Genomic DNA, 21,804 nt, shown 5'->3' with positions numbered 1-21,804 from the left:
TTGATGCCAGCTTTTGATGAAACAGAGTCTAAATATATTTCTTTGACCTTCATTTCAGATGGAGTGTGATGATACGTGAGACTCCTAGACAAACTCCATTGCTAAGAGGACAGGTTGAAATGGATGTACCCCGATTTGAGGTAACTACTGCCCAGCTGTAATTCAGGCCAACACCTTTGTTACACAGTGAAATAATAGGCAAAACCCAGAGAGAAGCTTTTGTATTATCCATGGGCTCAATGTGGATGAGATCATTGAGGATTGGAGACATATCAATCAGCAGCTTTTCTAAGAACTGTGTTAGGCACTAGGAATATAACTCATTCATCCATTTACTTATTCATTCACTCAAAGTATCTATGGAAAATTTTATGGATTACCTACTATGTGTGAGATACTGTTCTAGGAGCTGTTCTCATGTGCTAGTGGGTAAAAAAGAATGAAACAGTTCATGCTGTCATGGAGTTCACAGCCCAGTTGAAGTGATAGAAGCAATACTTTTAATAAAGTAGTATGAGTGTTAGTATGTAAGGAAGTAGAGAGGGGTGGGAACACCCAGCAGGTGTACCAAACCCTTCCCCCTTTCTGGGGGAAATCAAGGAAAGTTTCTCAGAAATGACATTTCAGAAGAGATCAAAGGACCAGAGGGAGTTAACCAGGATACTAAGAAAGAGGTGGCCTGTTTCAGAAAGATGGAATAGTGTATCTTGTTCCGATGGCAAGAGAGAGCATAGAATATTCACTGAATGGAACAGAATATTCACATACATTTGTAATGGCTAAGGCATAGGTGACAGGGAGGAGATATGCTGGGAGAATGACTAAAGATGAGACTAGAGAAGCAATCAAGGGCCAGGCCAGGAAGAACCTAGTAATCCATGGTATAAAATTTGGGCTCTTATCTTAATAAGAATTATAGAAGTGGGTTATTTTTTCTTATTTTGTTATGAGAATTTTCAAACATACTAGCTTCTTGAGCTAAATAGTAGAACTAGTTACAACTCTAGCCTACAAGATATAACTCTCAAAGACATCAAAATGCTGATTTCAATATCACAGTACATATCATTAGGCATTATATTAAAGTTTGAGACATATAATGCCAATAAGTATACAGAATCCTAACATAGAAACTATCAAAACTTTGTGTGTGTTTATCATAAATTTAAAAAATAAAAATAAAATAAAATGGTAGAGTCTACCATTAACATTTCATTATACTTGCCTTATCACATATCTGTCCATCTATCCATTCTGCTATCTAATAGAAGGGTTTTAAGCAGAAGTGCTCCGTGGTACGTGGAGAAACATTTGAAGGAATAAAGACTAGAGGCAAAGCGAAAAGATAGGAGATGCTGCAATTGTCTAGGCAAAAGATGATGGTGATTTGGACTGGTGAAGTTGTAACAGGGATAAGGAGAAGTGACATATTTAAGACATATGAGGAAGATAGAATCATCAGGACCTGGTAGTTGTTTGAATGTAGGGGGTAACAGAGAGGGTGAAGTAGAAGCAGTAGTTGAGAATATAGACTCAAGAGCCAGACTACTTAGAATCAAATCCAGGCTCTACTACTTATCAGCTTCCCATTTCCTGTGCCTCAGTTTGCTGTTCTGTGAAATGGAGTTGTTATAAGGATAAGAAAGTATTTATGTATACCTTAGAACAGAGTCTGGTACAGAGTAAATATAAGTGAATACTTTTATTATTACTAATATTATTATAGAAGAGCTGCACTCTGGCATTGGGAAGATGTGGGTTCAAATCCCAGATCTATTATTTACTAGCTATGCAATATGAGATTGGTTGTTCATTTGAAACATGGGCCAAAAAGTACCTCCATGAGTTTTTGAGAATTATTTAAATGAGAGCAAACAATATACGTCTCTTATTTTTAGAATGACCACAGAGCTAAGATTATATATGGGGATCTTCAACAAGAATTCTTTGATTATGGTTATTTTCAGAGAGGCAGTTGAGTTGTTGGCAGTCAGTAGAAAATAATGAGGGGATAAGGATGGGCAGCAGACTATGTCCCAGTGCTAAGATTCCAGGGCTGAACACTCCTTTTCCCCCTAGGCTGCTGCCATCCAACATCTAGAATCTGCAACCATTGAGTTGAACAAAATCCTGAAGGCCAAGTACCCCACAGAGATAATTATCGCAACCAGGTCAGTCTTCCTTTCGCTCTCAAACTGGGGTGTATTTTTGCCCTCATGGGCTGTTCCTCAGTCAGACAAGGAGCTCATTTTGATAGCTTGGGGCCTAGGAAAGTATCAAATTACTGCCAACTGAAACCTGCTGATTGGAAAGTTTAGGAAAAAAATAGACGAGATTAGGGTGAGTGCTCCTGCTATTCCAAAAAGACAAAATTTCAAGCCACAGATTTAGAAGAAGGGTTACAGAAGGGAAACACAACATTCCATACTATTCAAGAGCATAGCCTAACTCCTACAGCAGGGACACATTGATTTCCATCTGACAATGGAAGAAGTCTCTGTAGAACCTACAGAGTTGTTTTCTCATAGCCTGAGCAATACATTCTCCCCTTCCAAGTAGGTGGGTCATTCATTCCTCCTGGGATTCTTTGGAGGTTTCCTGCCAAGTCTGCCACATTCTCCTTTGATAAACACTCCGCATCCATGAACAGTCCTCCCAAAGTCATTATCTTTGTATTAAATTATATGGGCCCTTGAACCATAGCTGATTTGACCCAGGATGAAAACCTTACCTAAGTGGGATCAATTTAATTTTCTTTTCTGAAAATTCTGAATTTACGCTATGAAATTCCAGTTAAATTCTCATAGGTACTCACGCATATGACCATATGTACATGAAAAAATGGAAAAAAAAGGGAGAGGAGAGAGGAAGGACAGGGAGAGAAGGGAGATCAGGAAACAGAGACAGAAAGAACAAGAAGGAGGAAGATGTACTTTATAATAAAAAAGGGCTCTGGATATTATGGTCCACGTCACATTGCCCATCTATCTTATCTTTGCAGATTCCTGTGCTCAGCAGTGGAAGATTTTGTGGTGGATATTGTAAAGGCCTGGAGTCAGATAAAACAGAACAATACAGCAATAGAATCTGTGATTTTGAAAGTAAGTTTCCATTCCTTTTATCTAGTACTTTTAGTGGAGCCAGGGCCTTTTGATTTGTTATCTTTTAATTTATTATTTTAAGTCCAGTATAATTAATGTACACCATTATATTAGTTTCAGATGTACAATATAGTGAATCAACTACTCTATACATTACTCAGTGCTCATCATGATAAGTTTACTCTTAATCCCCTTCATCTATTACACCCACCCTCGCATCCACCTCCCCTCTGGTAACCATCAGTTCGATCTCTATATTCAAGAGTATGTTTTTTGGTTTGTTTCTTTTTTCTTTGCTCATTTCTTTTGTTTCTTAAATTCCACATATAAGTGATCATATGCTATTTGGCTTTTTCTGACTGACTTATTTTGCTTAGCATAATGCTCTCTAGCTCCATCCATGTTGTTGCAAATGGCAAGATTTCATTCTGTATTATGACTAATATTCCATTGAATATATATACCAATTTTTTTTCAATTCTCATTATTTTTATTTTTTAAATATACTTTATTGTCAGACTGGCTTTCATACAACACCCAGTGCTCATCCCAACAAGTGCCCTACTAAATGCCCATCACCCATTTTCCCTCTCCCCCACCTCCCATCCACCCTCAGTTTATTCTCTGTATTTAAGAGTCTCTTGTGGTTTGCCTCCCTCCCTCTCTGTTTGTAACTATTTTCCCCCTTCCCTTCCTCCATGGTCTTCTGTTAAGTTTTTAAAGATCCACATATGAGTGAAAACATATCTGTCTTTCTCTGACTGACTTATTTCACTAGGCATAATACCTTCCACTTCCATTCACATAGCTGCAAATGGCAAGATTTCATTCTTTCTCATTGCCAAGTAGTATTCCATTGTATATATAAACTATATCTTCTTTATCCATTGATCTGTTGATGGACATTTAGATTCTTTCCATAATTTGGCTATTGTTGAAAGTGCTGCTATAAACATTGGGGTACATGTGCCCCTATGCATCAGCACTCCCGTATCCCTTGGGTAAATTCCTAGCAGTGCTATTGCTGGGTCATAGGGTAGTTCCATTTTTAATTTTTTGAGGAACCTCCATACTGTTTTCCAGAGCAGCTGCACCAGTTTACATTCCCACCAACAGTGCAACAGAGTTCCCGTTTCTCCACATCTTCACCAGTATCTGTAGTTTCCTGATTTGTTCATTTTAGCCACCCTGACAGGTGTGGGATAATATCTCATGTGGTTTTGATTTGTATTTTTCTAATAATGAGTGATGTTGGGCATCTTTTCATGTGTCTGTTGGTCATCTGAATGTCTTCTTTGGAGAAGTGTCTATTCATGTCTTCTGCCCATTTCTTCACTGGATTATTTGTTTTTCAGGTGCTGAATTTGGTACGTGCTTTATAGATTTTGGATACTAACCCTTTATCCAATATGTAATTTGAAAATATCTTCTCCCATTCCATCAGTTGTCTTTTAGTTTTGTTGATTGTTTCCTTTGCAGTGCAGAAGCTTTTTCTCTTCATGAGGTCCCAATAGTTCATTTTCGCTTTTAATTCCCTTGCCTTTGGAGATGTGTCAAGCAAGAAATTGTCGCAGCTGAGGTGAAAGAGGTCATTGCCTGCTTTCTCCTCTAGAGTTTTGATGGTTTCCTGTCTCACATTTATGTCTTTCATCCATTTTGACTTTATTTCTGTGAATGGTGTAAGAAATTGGTCTAGTTTCATTCTTCTGCATGTTGCTGTCCAGTTCTCCCAGCACCATTTGCTAAAGAGACTGTCTTTCTTCCATTGGATGCTCTTTCCTGCTTTGGAAAAGATTAGTTGGCCATACATTGATGGGTCCAGTGCTGGGTTCTGTATTCTATTCCATTGGCCTCTGTGTCTGTTTTTGTGCCAATACCATGCTGTCTTGAGGATTACAGCTTTGTAGTAGAGGCTAAAGTCTGGGATTGTGATGCCTCCCACTTTGGTTTTCTTCTTCAATATTACTTTGGCTATTCGGGGTCTTTTGTGATTCCATACAAATTTTAGGATTGTTTGTTTTAGCTTTGAGAAGTATGCCAGTGCAATTTTGATTGGGATTGCATTGAATGTGTAGATTCCTTTGGGTAATATTTTCATTTTAAAAATATTTATTCTTCCAACCCATGAGCATGGAATATTTTTCCATTTCTTTGCGTCTCCATAAATTTCCTTTATAAGTTTTCTTTACTTTTCAGTATGCAGATATTTTACATCTTTGGTTGGGTTTATTCCTAGGTATTTTATGGCTCTTGGTGCAATTGAAAATGGAGTCAGTTTCTTTACTACTATTTCTGTTGCTTCATTATTGGTGTATAAAAATGCAACCGATTTCTGTACATTGATTTGTATCTGAGACTTTGCTGAATTCATGGATCTGTTCTAACAGACTATTGGTGGAATCTTTCAGGTTTTCCATGTAGAGTCTCATGTTGTCTGCTAAAAGTGAAAGTTTGACTTCTTCTTTGCCAATTTGGATGCCTTTTATTTCATTTCATTGTCTGGTCGCTGATGCTAGGACTTCCAACACTATGTTAAACAACAATGGTGAGAGTGAGCATCCCTGTCGTGTTCCTGATCTCAGGGGGAACGTTCTCAGTTTTTCCCCATTGAGGATGATATTAGCTGTGGGCTTTTCATATATGGCTTTTATATTGTTTAAGTATGTTCCTTCTATCCCGACTTTCTTGAGGGTTTTTAGTTAAGAAAGGATGCTAAATTTTGTCAAATGCTTTTCTGCATTGATTGACAGGATCATATGGTTCTTTTCTTTTCTTTTATTAATGTGATATATCACATTGATTGATTTACAACTATTGAACCAGCCCTACAGTTCAGGAATGAATCCCACTTGATCATGGTGAGTAATTCTTTTTATATGCTGTTGAATTCAATTTGCTAGTATCTTGCTGAGAATTTTCGCATCCATGCTCATCAGGGATATTGGCCTGTAATTCTCCTTTTTTGTGGGGTATCTGGTTTAGGAATCAAGGTAATGCTGGCATCATAGAATGAGTCTGGAAGTTTTCCTTCCACTTCTATTTTTTGGAAAAACTTGAGAAGGATAGGTATTAGCTCTACTTTAAATGACTGCTAGAATTCCCCAGGGAAGCCATCTGGTCCAGGACTCTTATTTTTGGGGAGATTTTTGATAACTGATTCAATTTCTTCACTAGTTATGGGTCTGTACAAATTTTCTATTTCTTCCTGTTTGAGTTTTGGTAGTGTATAGGTGTCTAAGAATATAGGTGTCCTTTTCTTCCAGATTATACAGTTTTTGGCATATAATTTTTCATACTATTCTCTTTTAATTGTTTGTATCTCTGTGATGTTGGTTGTGATCTCTCCTCTTTCATTTGTGATTTTATCTGTTTGGGTCCTTTTTCTCTTCGTTTTGAGAAGCCTGGCTAGAGGTTTATCAATTTTCTTTATTTTTCGTAAAACCTACTCTTAGTTTCATTGATCTGTTCTACTGTTTTTTAAATTCTATATTGTTTATTTCTGCTGTGATCTTTATTATTTCTTTTCTTCTGTTGATTTGGGGTTTCTTTGTTGTTCTGCCTCTAGTTCCTTTAGGTGTGCTGTTAGATTTTGTATTTGAGGTTGTTCTTGTTTCTTGAGATAGGCCTGGATTGCAATGTATTTTCCTCTTAGGACTGCCTTTGCTGCATCCCAAAGGGTTTATATTGTTATGTTTCATTTTCATTTGTTTCCATATATTTTTTAATTTCTTCTCTAATTGCCTGGTTGACCCATTCATTCTTTAGTAGGATGTTCTTTAACCTCCATGCATTTGGAGGTTTTCCAAACTTTCTCCTGTGGTTGATTTCACGTTTCATAGCATTATGATCTGAAAATGTGCATGGTATGATCTCAATTCTTTTACATTTATTGAAGGCTGTTTTGTGACCCAGTATGTGATCCGTCTTGGAGAATGTTCCATGTGAACTCGAGGAGAATGTGTATTCTGCTGCTTTAGGATGCAAAGTTCTGAATATATGTAAAGTCCATCTAGGCTAGTTTATTGATTATTGTTTATTGGCCATTGTTTATTGATTTTCTGTCTAGATGATCTGTCCATTGTTGTAAGTGAAGTATTAAAGTCCCCTGCAATTACCACATTCTTACCAATGAGATTGCTTATGTTTATGATTAATTGTTTTATGTATTTGGATGCTATCGAATTGGGTGCACAAACATTTATAATTGTTAGCTCTTCTTGATGGATAGACCCCATAATTATGAAATAATGTCCTTCTTCATCTCTTGTTACAGCCTTTAGTTTAAAATCTAGTTTGTCTGATAGAAGTATGGCTACTCCAGCTTTCTTTTGGCTTCTAGTAGCATGATAGATGGTTCTCCATCCCCTCATTTTCAATTTGAAGGTGTCTTCAGGTCTAAAATAAGTCTCTTGTAGACAGAAAATACATGGGTCTTGTTTTTTTTTTTTATCCATTCTGATACCCTATGTCTTTTGATTGGAGCATTTAGTCCATTCATATTCAGTGTTATTACTGAAAAATATGGGTTTAGAGTCATTGGGTTATCTGTAGGTTTCATGCTTGTAGTGATGTCTCTCGTACTTTGTGGTCTTTGCAACATTCCACTCACAGAGTTCCCATTAGGATCTCTTGTAGGGTTGGTTTAGTGGTGATGAATTCCTTCAATTTTTTGTTTGGGAAAACCTTTATCTCTCCTTCTATTCTTACTGACAGGCTTGCTGGATAAAGGATTCTTGGCTGCATATTTCTTCCTATTCAGCATATTGAAAATTTCCTGCCACTCCTTTATGGCCTGCCACATTTCAGTAGGTAGGTCTGTTACTACACTTACATGTCTAACCTTGTAGGTTAAGGCCCATTTATACCTAGCTGCTTTCAGAATTCTCTCTTTATCTTTGTATTTTGCCAGTCTCACTATGATATGTTGTGCAGAAGATCGACTCAAGTTACATCTGAAGGGAGTTCTCTGCGCCTCCTTGATTTCAATGTCTGTTTTCATTCCCCAGATTGGGGAAGTTCTCAGCTATGATTTGTTCTAGTACATCTTCAGCCCCTTTCTCTCTATCTTCTTCTTCTGGAACTCGTATGATACAGATATTGTTCCATTTCATTGAATCACTTAGTTCTCTAATTCTCCCCTCATGGTCCAGAATTTTTTTCTCTTTCTCAGCTTCATCTTTTTCCATAATTTTATCTTCTATTTCACTTAATCTCCCCTCTGCCTCTTCAATAGTCTCTGTCACCACCTCTAGTTTATTTTGCACCTCACTGACAGCATTTTTGAATTCATCCTATTTTTTAGTTCCTTGACCTCTACAGCAATAGATTCTCTGCTGACTTCTATGCTTTTTTTTCAAGCCCAGCAATTAATCTTATGACTATTATTCTAAATTCTTGTTCAGTTATATCGTTATATATCTGTTTTGATCAATTCTTTAGCTGTCATTTCTTCCTGGTATTTCTTTTGGGGAGAATTCTTCCATTTCATCATCTTGGCTAGTTTTCTGTCCCTTCTGCATTTTAAAGACTTGTTATGTGCCCTGTGAGCACTACTATATTAAAGAGACATCGCACACTGTCCAGGGCCTGGCCCTGCAGGAGGTGTTTTTTTGGAGAGTGTTACTTGCTCTCTGTTGTTGTGACTTTGGTTACTTTATCTCCCTCCTCGTAGTGATGTTTTGGACCCTCCACCAGGTGTGCTTTGATTTGTTCATTGAAATAGACCTGGAAAGGAGAGCAAGCAAACAAACAAACAAAAAGCAAAGACACAAAACAAAAACACACAAACACACACAGAAACAAACCAAAAAAACCCCACAAACAACCAGAAACACCAGCTACAAGTAAACAACAGGGTGGAGGCATGTTGATGAAAGAGGCCTTATCCCATACAAAGAGAGAAATGACAGGGATGGGGAAAAATAAAAAATAAACATTGACCAGATAGAGAAGCTGTATGGCTTAATCCAGAGAGAGAGAAAGGAAAATAAAGGAGGTGGGGAGAAAGAAAAGAAAAGAAAATTGACCAAAGAAACTCTACAGCTTAATCCAGAGAGAGTAAGGAAAGTAAAGAAGGAGGCAGGGAAAAAGAAAAGAAAAGAAAATTGACCAGACAGAGAAACTATTCAGCTTAATACAGAGAGAGAGAAAATAAAATAAAGAAGGTGTAGAACATGTATCAAGAGAACAGATTAAATATTTCTGCTTAACAAAAAAAAAAAAAAAAAAAAACAACAACAACAACCAAAGTAACCAGACTAGAGGAGGGAGGAGATAAGAAGGAAAAAAAAGAAGGAAGAATATCTCTATATAATAAGAATTGTCCAAGAGTTACATCAGACAAGGCAATAGCGCTGGTCTGGAGGAGGGGATGTCTCGTTTGTCAGTGTCAATCCCACTCTAGTAGATATGCAGTTAACAGGCGAGGAGGAGCGTGGTTTGGTGAGGCGGATCCCGCCTCCACTGTGGGCCCTCTGTCCATTCTCTGAAGCCCCACTTATGGCCCATCAGGTTGTCTTGGTGGGTTCCTGGACACAACTGTTTCCTGCCTCCCAGATTCTTGGAGCTCAAATTCCTTTGGATTCAACACTGCTTTGTTTGAGAGAGGAGGAAACTTTGGATCCCCCTACTTCTCCACCATGTTGGCCCCTCCTTCCATCTCCTCACTTCTGAAGGACTTCAGCTTTGACCCGCTCAGATCCTTTGGGGGTGGTCGTGCTGAGCAATGGCCAGGTGCTGGCCCACCCCCAGGAACATGCACGAGACTGCATTGCTGCCGATGCCCAGAGACTGTGGTTGGGTGCCAGCCCTCCCCAGGAAAAGTTCACATGATCTTGTAGCAGCAGCACTTCAGGGATTATGAAAAATCATAACACACATCTAGTGCCAGGCTTCACCCTTAACATTCTTGTTCCAACACCAGTAAATGTGGTTGTTCTCCAGGGTCCGCTGGGACCTTTGCCTGGGGGTGACCGCACAGCCTCTACCAACCAAATGTCCCAGCAGGGGAACCGCTGCTCCCCATATGGACTGAGGACCCCTCGGACCTCACTCTCTGCTCCCAGGGATTCGCCCTTCCCACAAGAGCACCGCCAGATACCAGGCTGTGGAATTTCAGACTCTGCACTCCCCTGTTTGTAGAGTCCTAATGGAATTTAAACCCTCTCCTTTCTCCTTTCTCCCTTTTTTGTTCAGTACCTGCGGCTATTTCCACTTTTCCCCTTTCTCTCCAGCTTATTTTTGTGGGGGTTGGTTTTCCCATACTCTCCCCCCATCTCTGTCCTCTCTCTGCAAGCAAAAACAGCTCCCTGCCCTCCACAGCTTCTCTCTTCCCTCGTTCACCTCTCTGCACTGTGTACCTGCCAAGTTCTGTGGTTCAGGTTGTGCAGATTGTTGTGTTAATCCTCAAATCAGTTTTCTTCATGTGTAGGATAGTTTAGTGTTGATTTGGCTGCATTTCAGGGACAAAAGATACAAAAAACTTACATGCTGTTCCGCCATTTTGGCCCCTCCTATACCACTTCTTTATCCATTCATCAGTCGATGGACACTTGGGCTGCTTCCATATCTTGGCTATTGTAAATAATGCTACAATAAACATACGGTTACATGTATTTTTTGAATTAGTGTTTTCATTTTCTTTGGGTAAATAGCCAGTAATGGAATTACTGGATATCATGGTAATTCTATTTTAATGTTTTGAGGCGTTTCAATACTGTTTCAGTTGTTGCTCCACCAGTTTGCATTCTCACCAACAGTGAACAATGGTTCCATTTTCTCCACGTCCTTGCCAACACTTTTTTCTTGTTTTTCTGATGTTTGCCATTCTGACAGTTGTGAGGTGATATCTCATTGATGTTTTGATTTCCATTTCCCTGATGCTTAGTGATGTTGAGCATCTTTTCATGTGTCTGTTGGCCATCTAGATGTCTTCTTTGGAGAAATATCTGTCCATGCCTTCTGCCCATTTTTTAATTGGTTATTTGTTTTGTGGGTGTTGAGTTTGATAAGTTCTTTATATATTTTGGATATTAACTTTTTATTGGATATGTCATTTGCAAATATTTTCTCCCATTCCATAAGTTGCCTTTTAGTTTTGTTGATTATTTCCTTCTCTGTGCAGAAGCTTTTTATTTTGATATAGTCAGAATATTTTTTTTCCCTTGCCTAAGGGAACCTATCTAGAAAAAGTTGCTATGGTTGATGTCAGAGAAGTCACTGCCTGTGCTCTCTTCCAGGATTTTTATGGTTTCATGTCTCACATTTAGGTCTTTAGTCCATTTTGAGTTTGTGTGTGTGTGTGTGTGTGTGTGTGTATCGTGTAAGAAAGTGGTCCAGTTTCTTTCTTTTGCATGTTGCTGTCCAGTTTTCCTAACACTATTTGTTTAAGGAACTGTCTTTTTCCCAGTGGATATTCTTTCCTGCTTTGTCGAAGATTAATTGACCATATAATTATGGATTTATTTCTAGGTTTTCTATTCTGTTCTATTAATCTCTGTGCCTATTTTTTGTGCCAGTACCATACTGTTTTGATCACTACAGCTTTGTAATATAACTTGAAGTCTGGAATTTTGATGCCTCCAGCTTCACTTTTCTTTTTCAAGATTGCTTTGCCTATTCAGGGTCTTTTGTGGTTCCATATAAATTTTAGGATTGTTTCTTCTATTTTTTTTGAAAAATGCTGGTGGTATTTTGATAGGGATTGTATTAAATGTGTAGATTGCTTTGGGTAGTATAGACATTTTAATAATATTTGTTCTTCCATACCATGAGCATGGAATGTCTTTCCATTTCTTTGTGTCATCTTCAGTTTCTTTCATCAGTGTTTTACAGTTTTCAGAGTACAGGTCTTTTACCTCCTTGGCTGGGTTTATTCCTAGGTATCTTAATGTTTTGGTTGCAATTGTAAGTGGGAATGTTTTCTTAATTTCTTTTTCTGCTACTTCATTATTGGTGCATAGAAATGCAACAAATTTCTATACATTGATTTTGTATCATGAGACTTTACTGAGTTCATTTACCATTTCTAGCAATTTTTTGGTGGAGACTTTTTGGGTTTCTATGTACATGTAGTATCATGTCATCTGCAAAAAAAAAGTGAAAGTTTGACTTCTTCCTTGCTCATTTGGATGCCTTTTATTTCTTTTTGTTGTTTGTTTGCTGTGGCTAGGACTTCCAGTACTGTGTTGAATAAAAGTGGTGAGATGGGACATCCGTTTCGTGTTCCCAACCATAGAGGAAAAGCTCTCAGTTTTTCTCCATAAGGATGATATTAGCTATGGGTTTTTCACCAATGGCCTTTATTATGTTGAGTTATGTTTGTAAGTTTATTTCTGGGCTCTCTATTCTGTTCTATTGATCTATGTGTCTATTTTTGTGCCAGTACCTTACATCTTGAAGTACATCTTTGTAGTACATCTTGAAATCTGGGACTGTAATACCTCCTATTTTGTTCTTCTTTCTCAAGATTGCTTTGACTATTTGGGGTCTTTTGTGGTTCCATACAAATTTAAGGATTATTTGTTCTAGTTCTGTAAAAGCTGCTGTTGATAATATGATAGGTATTGCATTAAATGTGTATTGCTTTGAGTAGTATGGACATTTTAACAAAATTTTTTTTCCCAGTCCATGAACATGGAATATCATTCCATTTGTTTGTGTCATCTTTAATTTCTTTCATCAGTGTTTTCTGGTATTCAGGGTACAGATCTTTCACCACCTTGGTTAAATTTATTCTGAGATATTTTATTATTTTTGGTGCAATTGTAAAAGGGATTGTTTTCTTAATTTCTCTTTATGCTACTTCATTAACAGTGTATAGGTTTCTGTATATAAATTCTGTATCCTGTGACTTTACTGAATTCATTTATCAGCTCCAGTAGTTTGTGTGTGTGTGTGTGTGTGTGTGTGTGTGTGTGTGTGTGTGTAGTCTTTAGGGTTTTCTATATACAGTATGATGTCATCTGCAAATAGTGAAAGTTTACTGCTTCCTTACCAATTTGGATGCTTTTTATTTTTGTTATCTGATTGCTGTTGCTAGGATTTCCACTACAATGTTGAATAAAAGTGGTAACAGTTGGCATCCTTGTCTTGTTCCTGATCTTAGGGGAAAAGCTCTCAGTTTTTCACCATTTACTATGATGTTCATTGTGGGCTTTCATATGTGATCTTTATTATATTGAGGCATGTTCCCTATAAACATACTTTATTGAGGATTTTTATCATAAATGGATGTTTTACTTTGTCAGATGCTTTTCTACATCTGTAGAAATAATCACATGGTCTTTATCTTTTCTCTGGTTGATGTGATGTATCACACTGATAAATTTGCAAATACTGAACCACGTTGCATCCCAGGAATTAATCCCATTTGATCATGGTTAATGATTTTTTTTTAAATTTTTTTTCAACGTTTATTTATTTTTTGGGACAGAGAGAGACAGAGCATGAATGGGGGAGGGGCAGAGAGAGAGGGAGACACAGAATCGGAAACAGGCTCCAGGCTCTGAGCTATCAGCCCAGAGCCTGACGCGGGGCTCGAACTCATGGACCGCGAGATCGTGACCTGGCTGAAGTCGGACGCTTAACCGACTGCGCCACCCAGGCGCCCCTTTAATGTATTGTTGGTTTTGATTTGCTAGTGTTTTCTTGAGGATATTTGCATTTATGTTAATCAGAGATATTGGCCTATAGTTTTCTTTTTTCTTTTTGTATTGTTTTTATCTGGTTTTGTTATCATGGTAATGCTGACCTGATATAATGAATTTGGAAGCTTTCCTTGCCTTTTTCGTTTTTTTTGGAATAGTTTCAGAAGAATGGGCTTTACCTCTTCTGTAAATATTTGGTAGAATTCACCTGTGAATCCAGATGGTTCTGGACTTTTGTTTATTCAGAGTTTTTTTGATTGCTGATTCAATTTCATTGCTGGTAATCAGTCTGTTCAAATTTTCTATTTCTTCCTAATTCAGTTAAGGGAAGTGACTTGTTGCTAAAAATTTATCCATTTCTTCTAGGTTGTCCAATTTGTTGGCATATAATTTTCATAATATTCTCTCATAATCTTTTACCATTCTGTTATCATTTTTTATTTCTCTTCTTTCATTTCTGATTTTGTTTATTTGAGTCCTCTTTTTTTTCTATTGTTTTGGGGTTTTGTTCTTTTCTTTTTCTATCTCCTTTAGGTGTAAAGTTAGGTTGTTTATTTGAAAATTTTCTTGCTTCTTGAGGTAGACCTGTATTACTATTAATTTCCCTCTTAGAACAACTTTCCTGCATTGCAAAGATTTTGGACTTTGTGTGTTCATTTTCATTTTTCTGCATATATTTTTTGGTTTCCCTTTTATTTTTGGTTGACCTATTCATGTTTAGTAGCATGCTATTTAACCTCCATGTATTCGTTTTCTTTCCTGATTTTGTCTGGTGGTTGATTTCTAGTTTCATTGTATCAGAAAAGATGCATGATATGACTTCAATCTTTTTTAATTTGTTGAGACTATTTTATGGCCAAACATGTGATCTACCAGAGAATATTCCATGTGCACTTGAAGAGAGTGTGTATTCCACAGTTTTAGGATAGAATATTCTCAATATATCTATTAGATCCATCTGGTCAACAGTGTCATTTAAAGCCACAGTTTCCTTATTGATTTTCTGTTGGATGATTTACCCATTGATGTAAGTGAGGTGTTAAAATCCCCTGATATTATTGTATTACTATCAGTTACTTCCTGTATGGTTTTTTTTATATGAAATTTATTGACAAATTGGTTTCCACACAACACCCAGTGCTCATCCCAAAAGGTGCCCTCCTCAATACCCATCACCCACCCTCTCCTCCCTCCCACCCCCCATCAACCCTCAGTTTGTTCTCAGTTTTTAACAGTCTCTTATAGAGTGGGAGAGAGCCTGTATGGTTTTTAATAGCTGCTTTATGTATTTGGGTGTATCCATGTTGGGTGCATAAATATTTATAATTATTATATCTTCCTGTTGGATTGGTCCCTTTATGATTATATAGTGTCTTTCTTTGGCACTTGTTAGGGTCTTTGTTTTAAAGTCTATTTTGTCTGATATAAGAATTGCTACCCTAGATTTCTTTTCACTTCTATTGGCATGATAAATGTTTTTTCTATCCCTTAACTTTCAGTCTGCATGTGTCTATAGGTCTGAAATGAGTCTCTTGTATGGAACATATAGATGGTCTTTTTTCTGTATAAATTTTTAAGTTTATTTGAGAGAGAGCATGAGTGTGGTAGGGGCAGAGAGAGAGGGGAGAGAAAGAATCCCAAGAAGGCTCTGCACTGTCAGCACAGAGCTCAATGCGGGATTCAAACTCATGAACCATGAGATCTTGACCTGAACCAAAAGCAGTAGTCGGATGCTTAACCAACTGAGCTACCCAGGCACCCCAGTGTATAGACAGGTGTTACTTTTTTAGCCATTATATCACCCTATGACTTTTGAGTCCATTTGCATTCAAGGTAATTATTGAAAAGTATGTACATATTACCATTTTGTTACTTGTTTCATGATTGTTTTTATAGTTCTTCTGTGTTCCTTACTTCTCTTGCTCTCTTCTCTCATGGCTTTCTGGCTTTCTTTAGTGACATACTTGAATTCCTTTTTCTTTATTTTTTTGGATATCCACTACTAGTTTTATTTGTGGTTACCATTAGGTTTGGATATAACATCTTCTGCATATAGCAGTCTATATTAAGTTGATGGCCATTTAAGTTTGAACCCATTCTAAAAGCAGTAAATTTTTACCTCTCTCCAACTTCACGTTTTAGGTATATGGTGTCATTGTTTTATTTTGTGACTCCTTTAACTGATTTTATAGATATAGTTAATTTTACTGCTTTTGTGCTTCCTACTTGTCTTACTTCTGCCTATGGTTTTTCTTTCCACTCAAAGAATCTCCTTTAACATTTATTGTAAGGTTGGTTTGGTAGTGATGAATTCCTTTAACTTTTGTTTGGGAAGCGATCTTTCCTACTATTCTGAACTATAGCTTTGCTGGATCGAGTATTCTTGGCTACAAGTTTTTTTCTTTCAGCACTTTGAATATATTATGCCACCCCTTCTGGCCTGCAAAGTTTCTGCTGAAAAATCAGCTGATAGCCTTTTGTGGTTTTTCTTGTAAGTAGCTATCTCTTTTTCTCCTGCTGCTTTTAAAATTCTCTCTTTATCACTATTTTTTGCCATTTTAATTACCATGTGTCTTGGTATGGACCTCCTTGGGTTGATTTTGTCAGGAAATCTCTGTGCTTCCTGGATCTGGAAATTTTTTTCCTTAGATTAGGGAATATTTTCAGCTATTATTTCTTCAAATAAATATTCTGCAATCTTTTCTCTCTCTTTTCCCTCTAGGATCCCCACAATGTGGATGGTGTTATGCTCGATGGTGTCACTGAGCTCCCTTAATCTATTCTCATTTTTTATTATTCTGTTTTCTTTCTCTTGTTCACCCTGCTTGATTTTCATTACTCTATCCTCCAGGTCACTCATCTGTTCTTCGGCTTCTGTATATTTAATTTCAATTTTTGATTTTTTCATCTCTGATTGGTTCTTTTTTATGTGTTCTGTTTCTTTGTTGAGGGTCTCACTAAGGTCCTCCACTCTTTTCTCAAATTCAGTGACTATATTTATGGCCATTAGTTTAAATTCTCTATCAAGCATATTAGTTATATCCATTTTGTTTAGCTCTCCTGCTGTGATTTTGCCCTGTTCTTTAATTTGGGACACATTCCTCTGTGTCATTTTTTTATAACTCTTTATACTTGTTTCTATGTGTTAGAAAAGTCAGCTATGCCTCCTGTTCTTGAAAGTAGTAGCCTTATTAAAAAAAAAAAAAGAGGCCCTGCAGTGCAGTGTCCTCTGCTTACCAGAACCTGGCACTTCAAGAGTGTCTCCTGTGTGTTGTGTGTACCCTGGTCTTGTGGCTGAGCTGTTTTTGTCTTCAGTCGAGTCATCTGAAATGGTTCTCTTTGCCTGTTGTGGGTAGTGTTTCATCCTTGTGTGGTTAATGGGCCAGTTTGGAGCCACATTAGGCTTGAGGTGGGTCAGACCAGGCATTTGTCAGATCTGCCGAGACCAAACTGCAGGATGCTCTCCCTGTGTTGCCCCCTGAGAGGCTTTTGTTGGTAGGCAGGGCACTCTCCCTGTGTTGTACCCTGAGAAGCTTTCATTTGTGGTTGAGGGCTGCAGTCAGACCATATATCTGCCCCCAGCCCACTGCTTGAGCTGCAGTAGAACTGATGTGTGTGGTTATCTTCCCCTCTCCTCAGAGCAGAAGTCACTTTGGAGTGGTGCTGGCCCCTGTCCTGGCTGCTTGCACAATGCCATGCTTGTGTCCTCACTTTGGATGGACTCCTGCCAAGGGCATGTTTGATGGGGTGGGTCCACAGAATTCAGGGAGTGGGGTGCCCAGTATTAGCAAGGTGTGTGCCTGTCTCTGTGGGAGAGGACGTGTACCTCCTTTGGAGAACTGCTGAGGATGGGTTGAAGGGGGCAGGTCCACGGAAGTGCACAGGGGTGGGGTGTACTGTTAGCAAGCTAGGTAGAAAGTGTTCCTCTTGGTTCCCACAGGTGTCTGTGTTTCTAGGCTGGGAGCGGGGGAAGGAAATGGCACCTGCCAGCTCTTTTATTCTTGGAGAAGTCTCCTAAGGATCCCTGTCCTTCCAGCACACGTTCTGAGATTAGTAAATAAATCTCCTTCCCATATGCCCCCAAGTGTTTATCAAACTGCTGCTTCTATGCTGTATCTCAGTGGGGTTGTTTTGTTGTGTCTTTAAGGGTAGAAACTCAGTTTCCTCTCACCTTCCAGCTCTCCCATAACTGAGCCCACTGATTTTTAAAGTTCCTGGTGTTGAGCCCCACTGATTATAGGAACTCACAAAGCCCCTCTGGTTTTCAAAGCCAAATGTTATGGGGGTTTGTCTTCTCAGTGTGTGTCCCCTGTACCTGGGGTGCCTTGTGTGGTGTCTTCTCTCCCTTCTCTGTACCTTTGGTGTCCTTCCAACCTGCGTACAGTCTCACAGGTCATTTTGGTTCCCAACCATGTCTCTGCCCTTCCTCTAACTGTCAATGTGGCCTCTTCTCTATGATTAGCTGTGGATAATCTGTTCTTCTGGTCTTTGGGTCATCTTATGCATTATTTACACTGATGTGGCTGTTATGTAGGTGTATCCATGGGATGAGGTGATCTTAGGATCCTCCTACTCTGCCATCTCCCTGGAAGTCCCAGGGCCCCCTTTTTAATTACAAACAAATGTGAAGGCACCTGAGTGGCTCAGTCAATTAAGTGTCCAACTCTAGATTTTGGCTCAAGTCATGAGCTCACAGGTTTGTGAGTTCAAGCCCCGTATGGTGCTCTGAGTGTGGAGTCTGCTTGGGATCCTCTCCCTCTCTCTCTCCTCTCCCTTGTGCTCTCTCTCTCAAAATAAATAAATAAACTTAAGAAAAGGAAATGTGCCTTTCACTGGGTATTGTAAAAGAAAGAGAACGAGAAGAGGCTGGTATGCCTCCATTATGGGAGAAGTCTGACCTCATCAAACTTCCATCTCACCAAATGAAGAGTGGCATTATGCATGCTAATACATGTACCATGTACCTAAGCATATGCCAAGCATCTGCTTACACATAGACACAAGTGTACACCAAGCATGTATGCACATGGTTGTATACTAGAACATACATGAAAATATGTACAAATACATGCTAGAAATACACCCACATTAACCTCTATAATAACCTCTAAATAATAACCTCTGTATAACAGCCTCTCTATAATAACAACAGCACCAATAGTTAACTTATATAACACTTACACTATGCCAGGAAATGTTTAAGGATTTTTAATGCATTAAGTTATTTAATCTTCACAACTGCCTTAGAATATAAAAGCACATAGAGGTTAAGTAACTTGCCTCAGGTCACAAACTATTAAGTGATGGAGCTGGAAATCAAGCCATAATCACTGAATGCAGTCCCCAAACATATGCATATACCAAGGCAGACACTAGACACCCATGCAGAGGTACACCCACATCCATAGGAGCATGCCCATAGAAACGCCAATCCAGTAATTTTTCTCTTTCCTCAAGTTTGCCACATTACATATCATTTTACAGGCCAGTCTGACATGAGAAAAACTTGGCAATATACATTGATGCCTGTAGCTGCTCAAAAGCAAACGATATCTGTTTGATATCCTAGCACCCTTTGGCTATCTCATCACATCTACCAAGTACTTCTTTCCTCAAACTTTTATCTCCTCACATTCAACTTTCTATGCTCAGGGTTCCTGGCCAACTACTACCTCTCCCCACCTCTCACATACCACCCAGTTCCTTATTCTGTCCTTTCAAGCACTAACCTCTCATAACAATGCCCTGTCCCCTTCATCATTACACAGAGCGACATAATGTATGACAAGCTCAGTGCCCTGATTGATATCCTGGCTGAGGAGGCAGCAGTTGAGAAAAGTGCTACAGTATGTGCAGACAGTGGAAAGGCAGATGGAAAGCCCTTCATCCCTCAAATAGACCACATAGCCAAGTGCAAGTTGGAGCTGGCCACAAAGGCCCAGAATCTCCAGAAATCCTTGAAGCTCATCATATTCCAAGTTGAACAAGGTAAGGGTCCCAGAGTTGTGGCAATTGAGGTAAAGGAAAGAGAAGGCTCCAGTGGATGGTTTACTGGTCTCCCTCACTCTGGGCACTCCGGGTCTGCTATTTGACTCCACTGCCAAAACTTGACTAGATTCTGTATTCATATAGTATTCAAAGTCAGTCTTCAGACTGATAATTTGAAAAACCTCAGTCCTAATAAGCTGTCTCTTTGGCTCCTCCTACTTCCCAGACACTCAATCCTTGCAACTCATTTATTTTTGGAACTAACACTCATCCTAAACAATTACAGCTCCCAAGAGGTCTGGCTCAAAGCTCTGTCAGCTTCCACCACCAGCCATGGAATTTTTTTCCACCTATTCCTGTTTCCTTCCAACCCACAAGCCTGTGACTATTTTAAAAAGAAAATAGTGTTCATCTCTGCATGTCTTATATAGTATTAATCAGGCACAAGGGCCCTGAGAGTGGTCCTAGGATCTCTGGCATTGACTGCCATTTTCCACAACTCATGACATCTGTAAGCTTCCAACTCAGTATGAAAACTCTTTAAACTCCTCCAACTTCTTAATTTAACATTTTGGCTCCCACTTCTACCCACAATGCTTCCTTGAAAAACATATCAGAAAATGGTATAAGACCATGTGTTCTTGAACTGGTGGAGTTGAGAAGTCCATGTAGCAATGAAGTCCCTTGGATGGCCTCTGACTTTTAGCCATGGCACTTTCTCCTGCCTTGGTTCCTTTAGTTACAGCCTCAGCAAGTTTCCAAAAAAGAAAGAAAATCTCCATTATGCACTGGGAATGAAGTAAACAGCTTGTTTGCCTCTATTTCTGTAGTTAAGTTTCCAAGTGGGGATGTACCCATAATCTTATCACAACTAACTCTCAGTCTCCTCCGTGAACATATAAGTCAGATTTAGAGGTGCAGCTTGTGGCCATGGGACAGAGAAAGGCACATCTAGTAGAATAGGGATTGAACCTATGAGGTTTGGCACAGGCTGAGCATCTGAGCCATACAACATATACGCTGGTGAAGGAAGGAGGCTTCTCAAATATTCTTGGAATGGGTGAAACATTTGGATGAAATAATGGCATGGTCCTAGAGGCTCAAGTCTGGAAAACAGTCCTGTGAGTAAATGTATTAACAAAGATGATAATGGAGGTAGAAGAGCAGAGGGTTTTCCACCTTTCTCCCTCTGCCCCTGGCTCTGAGCTTCTACTCACACCACATTTACTGAGTGGCAGAAAAAGAGTAACCAGTAAAATAGAGAAAGCTCAAGTATGGGTATGAAGAGACATGGGGGCAACACTGTAAGAAAGCTAAGACTACAAACAGCATTATGGAGGAGAGGAGATGGTCAGATGGGGGTCTCTACTGGCATTAACTAAACGAAAGAGATGCTTAAGAAAAGTTCAACAAATGTGACCAATCCTCCTTCCTTTATTTCTTCCTCCTTCCTTCCCTCCTTCTCTCCTTCTCTCCCTCCCTCGTTCTCTCCTTTTCTCTCTCCCTCCTTTCCTACCTTGCTCTCTCCTTCCCTTCCTACCTTGCTCTCTCCCTCCCTCCCTCTCATCTTTCCTTCCTACCTTGCTTCCTCCCTCTCTCCTTCCTTCCTCTTTTCCTTCCACTTTTTCTCTGTAGTTCTTGATGAGCAAAGCCGTCAGACAATATCGGTTAAGAACTTTACTTCAACTTTCTTCCTGGAAGATGACTTAAAAGACATTAGCCAGATGAGCCCAAGACACCGTAAGGATCTTTCTCTCCTTCTCTTATTCTATCCTTTATCACTGTTTTCTAGTTCCCATGGAATTAAGATGTGTTTTCATGCATCTTTCTTTAGCCATAATCCTACTCTGTGGTAGATATCTCTTCCTATGTCCTAGAAACTTCACAGTATAAGATCCCATGCCAATGTCCAGAAGTAATGACCTCATTAAGTACTTTGAAAAGGCTGGCCTGATGAAACCCAAGATTTGAAGCAAGCAACCCAACCTTACTGTTCTCTCAGAGGAAGTCCCTGTTCATCTAAGATGATCCCTCTTTGGAATGAGAACCTTGATTATAATCTAAGAGAA

At 38.9% G+C, this 21,804-nt stretch overlaps 1 protein-coding gene across 1 annotated transcript in view; it reads left to right on the top strand.

Annotated features, from left to right (window-relative positions):
• DGKK (diacylglycerol kinase kappa) overlaps window positions 1-21,804 on the top strand; it is a 162,227-nt gene that overhangs the window by 120,981 nt on the left and 19,442 nt on the right. Inside the window, exons 12-16 of the mRNA XM_045051059.1 lie at window positions 59-140; window positions 2,080-2,171; window positions 3,002-3,101; window positions 19,516-19,735; window positions 21,371-21,475. Of these exons, the coding sequence (XP_044906994.1) occupies window positions 59-140; window positions 2,080-2,171; window positions 3,002-3,101; window positions 19,516-19,735; window positions 21,371-21,475 (599 nt within the window). The remainder of the gene's footprint in view (window positions 1-58; window positions 141-2,079; window positions 2,172-3,001; window positions 3,102-19,515; window positions 19,736-21,370; window positions 21,476-21,804) is intronic.

The sequence above is a fragment of the Felis catus genome, chromosome X, assembly GCF_018350175.1.
Source record: "Felis catus isolate Fca126 chromosome X, F.catus_Fca126_mat1.0, whole genome shotgun sequence".
Taxonomy (NCBI): Eukaryota; Metazoa; Chordata; class Mammalia; order Carnivora; family Felidae; genus Felis; species Felis catus.
Note: the sequence above shows the minus strand (reverse complement) of the source record. Positions and strands in the feature narration are given on the sequence as shown.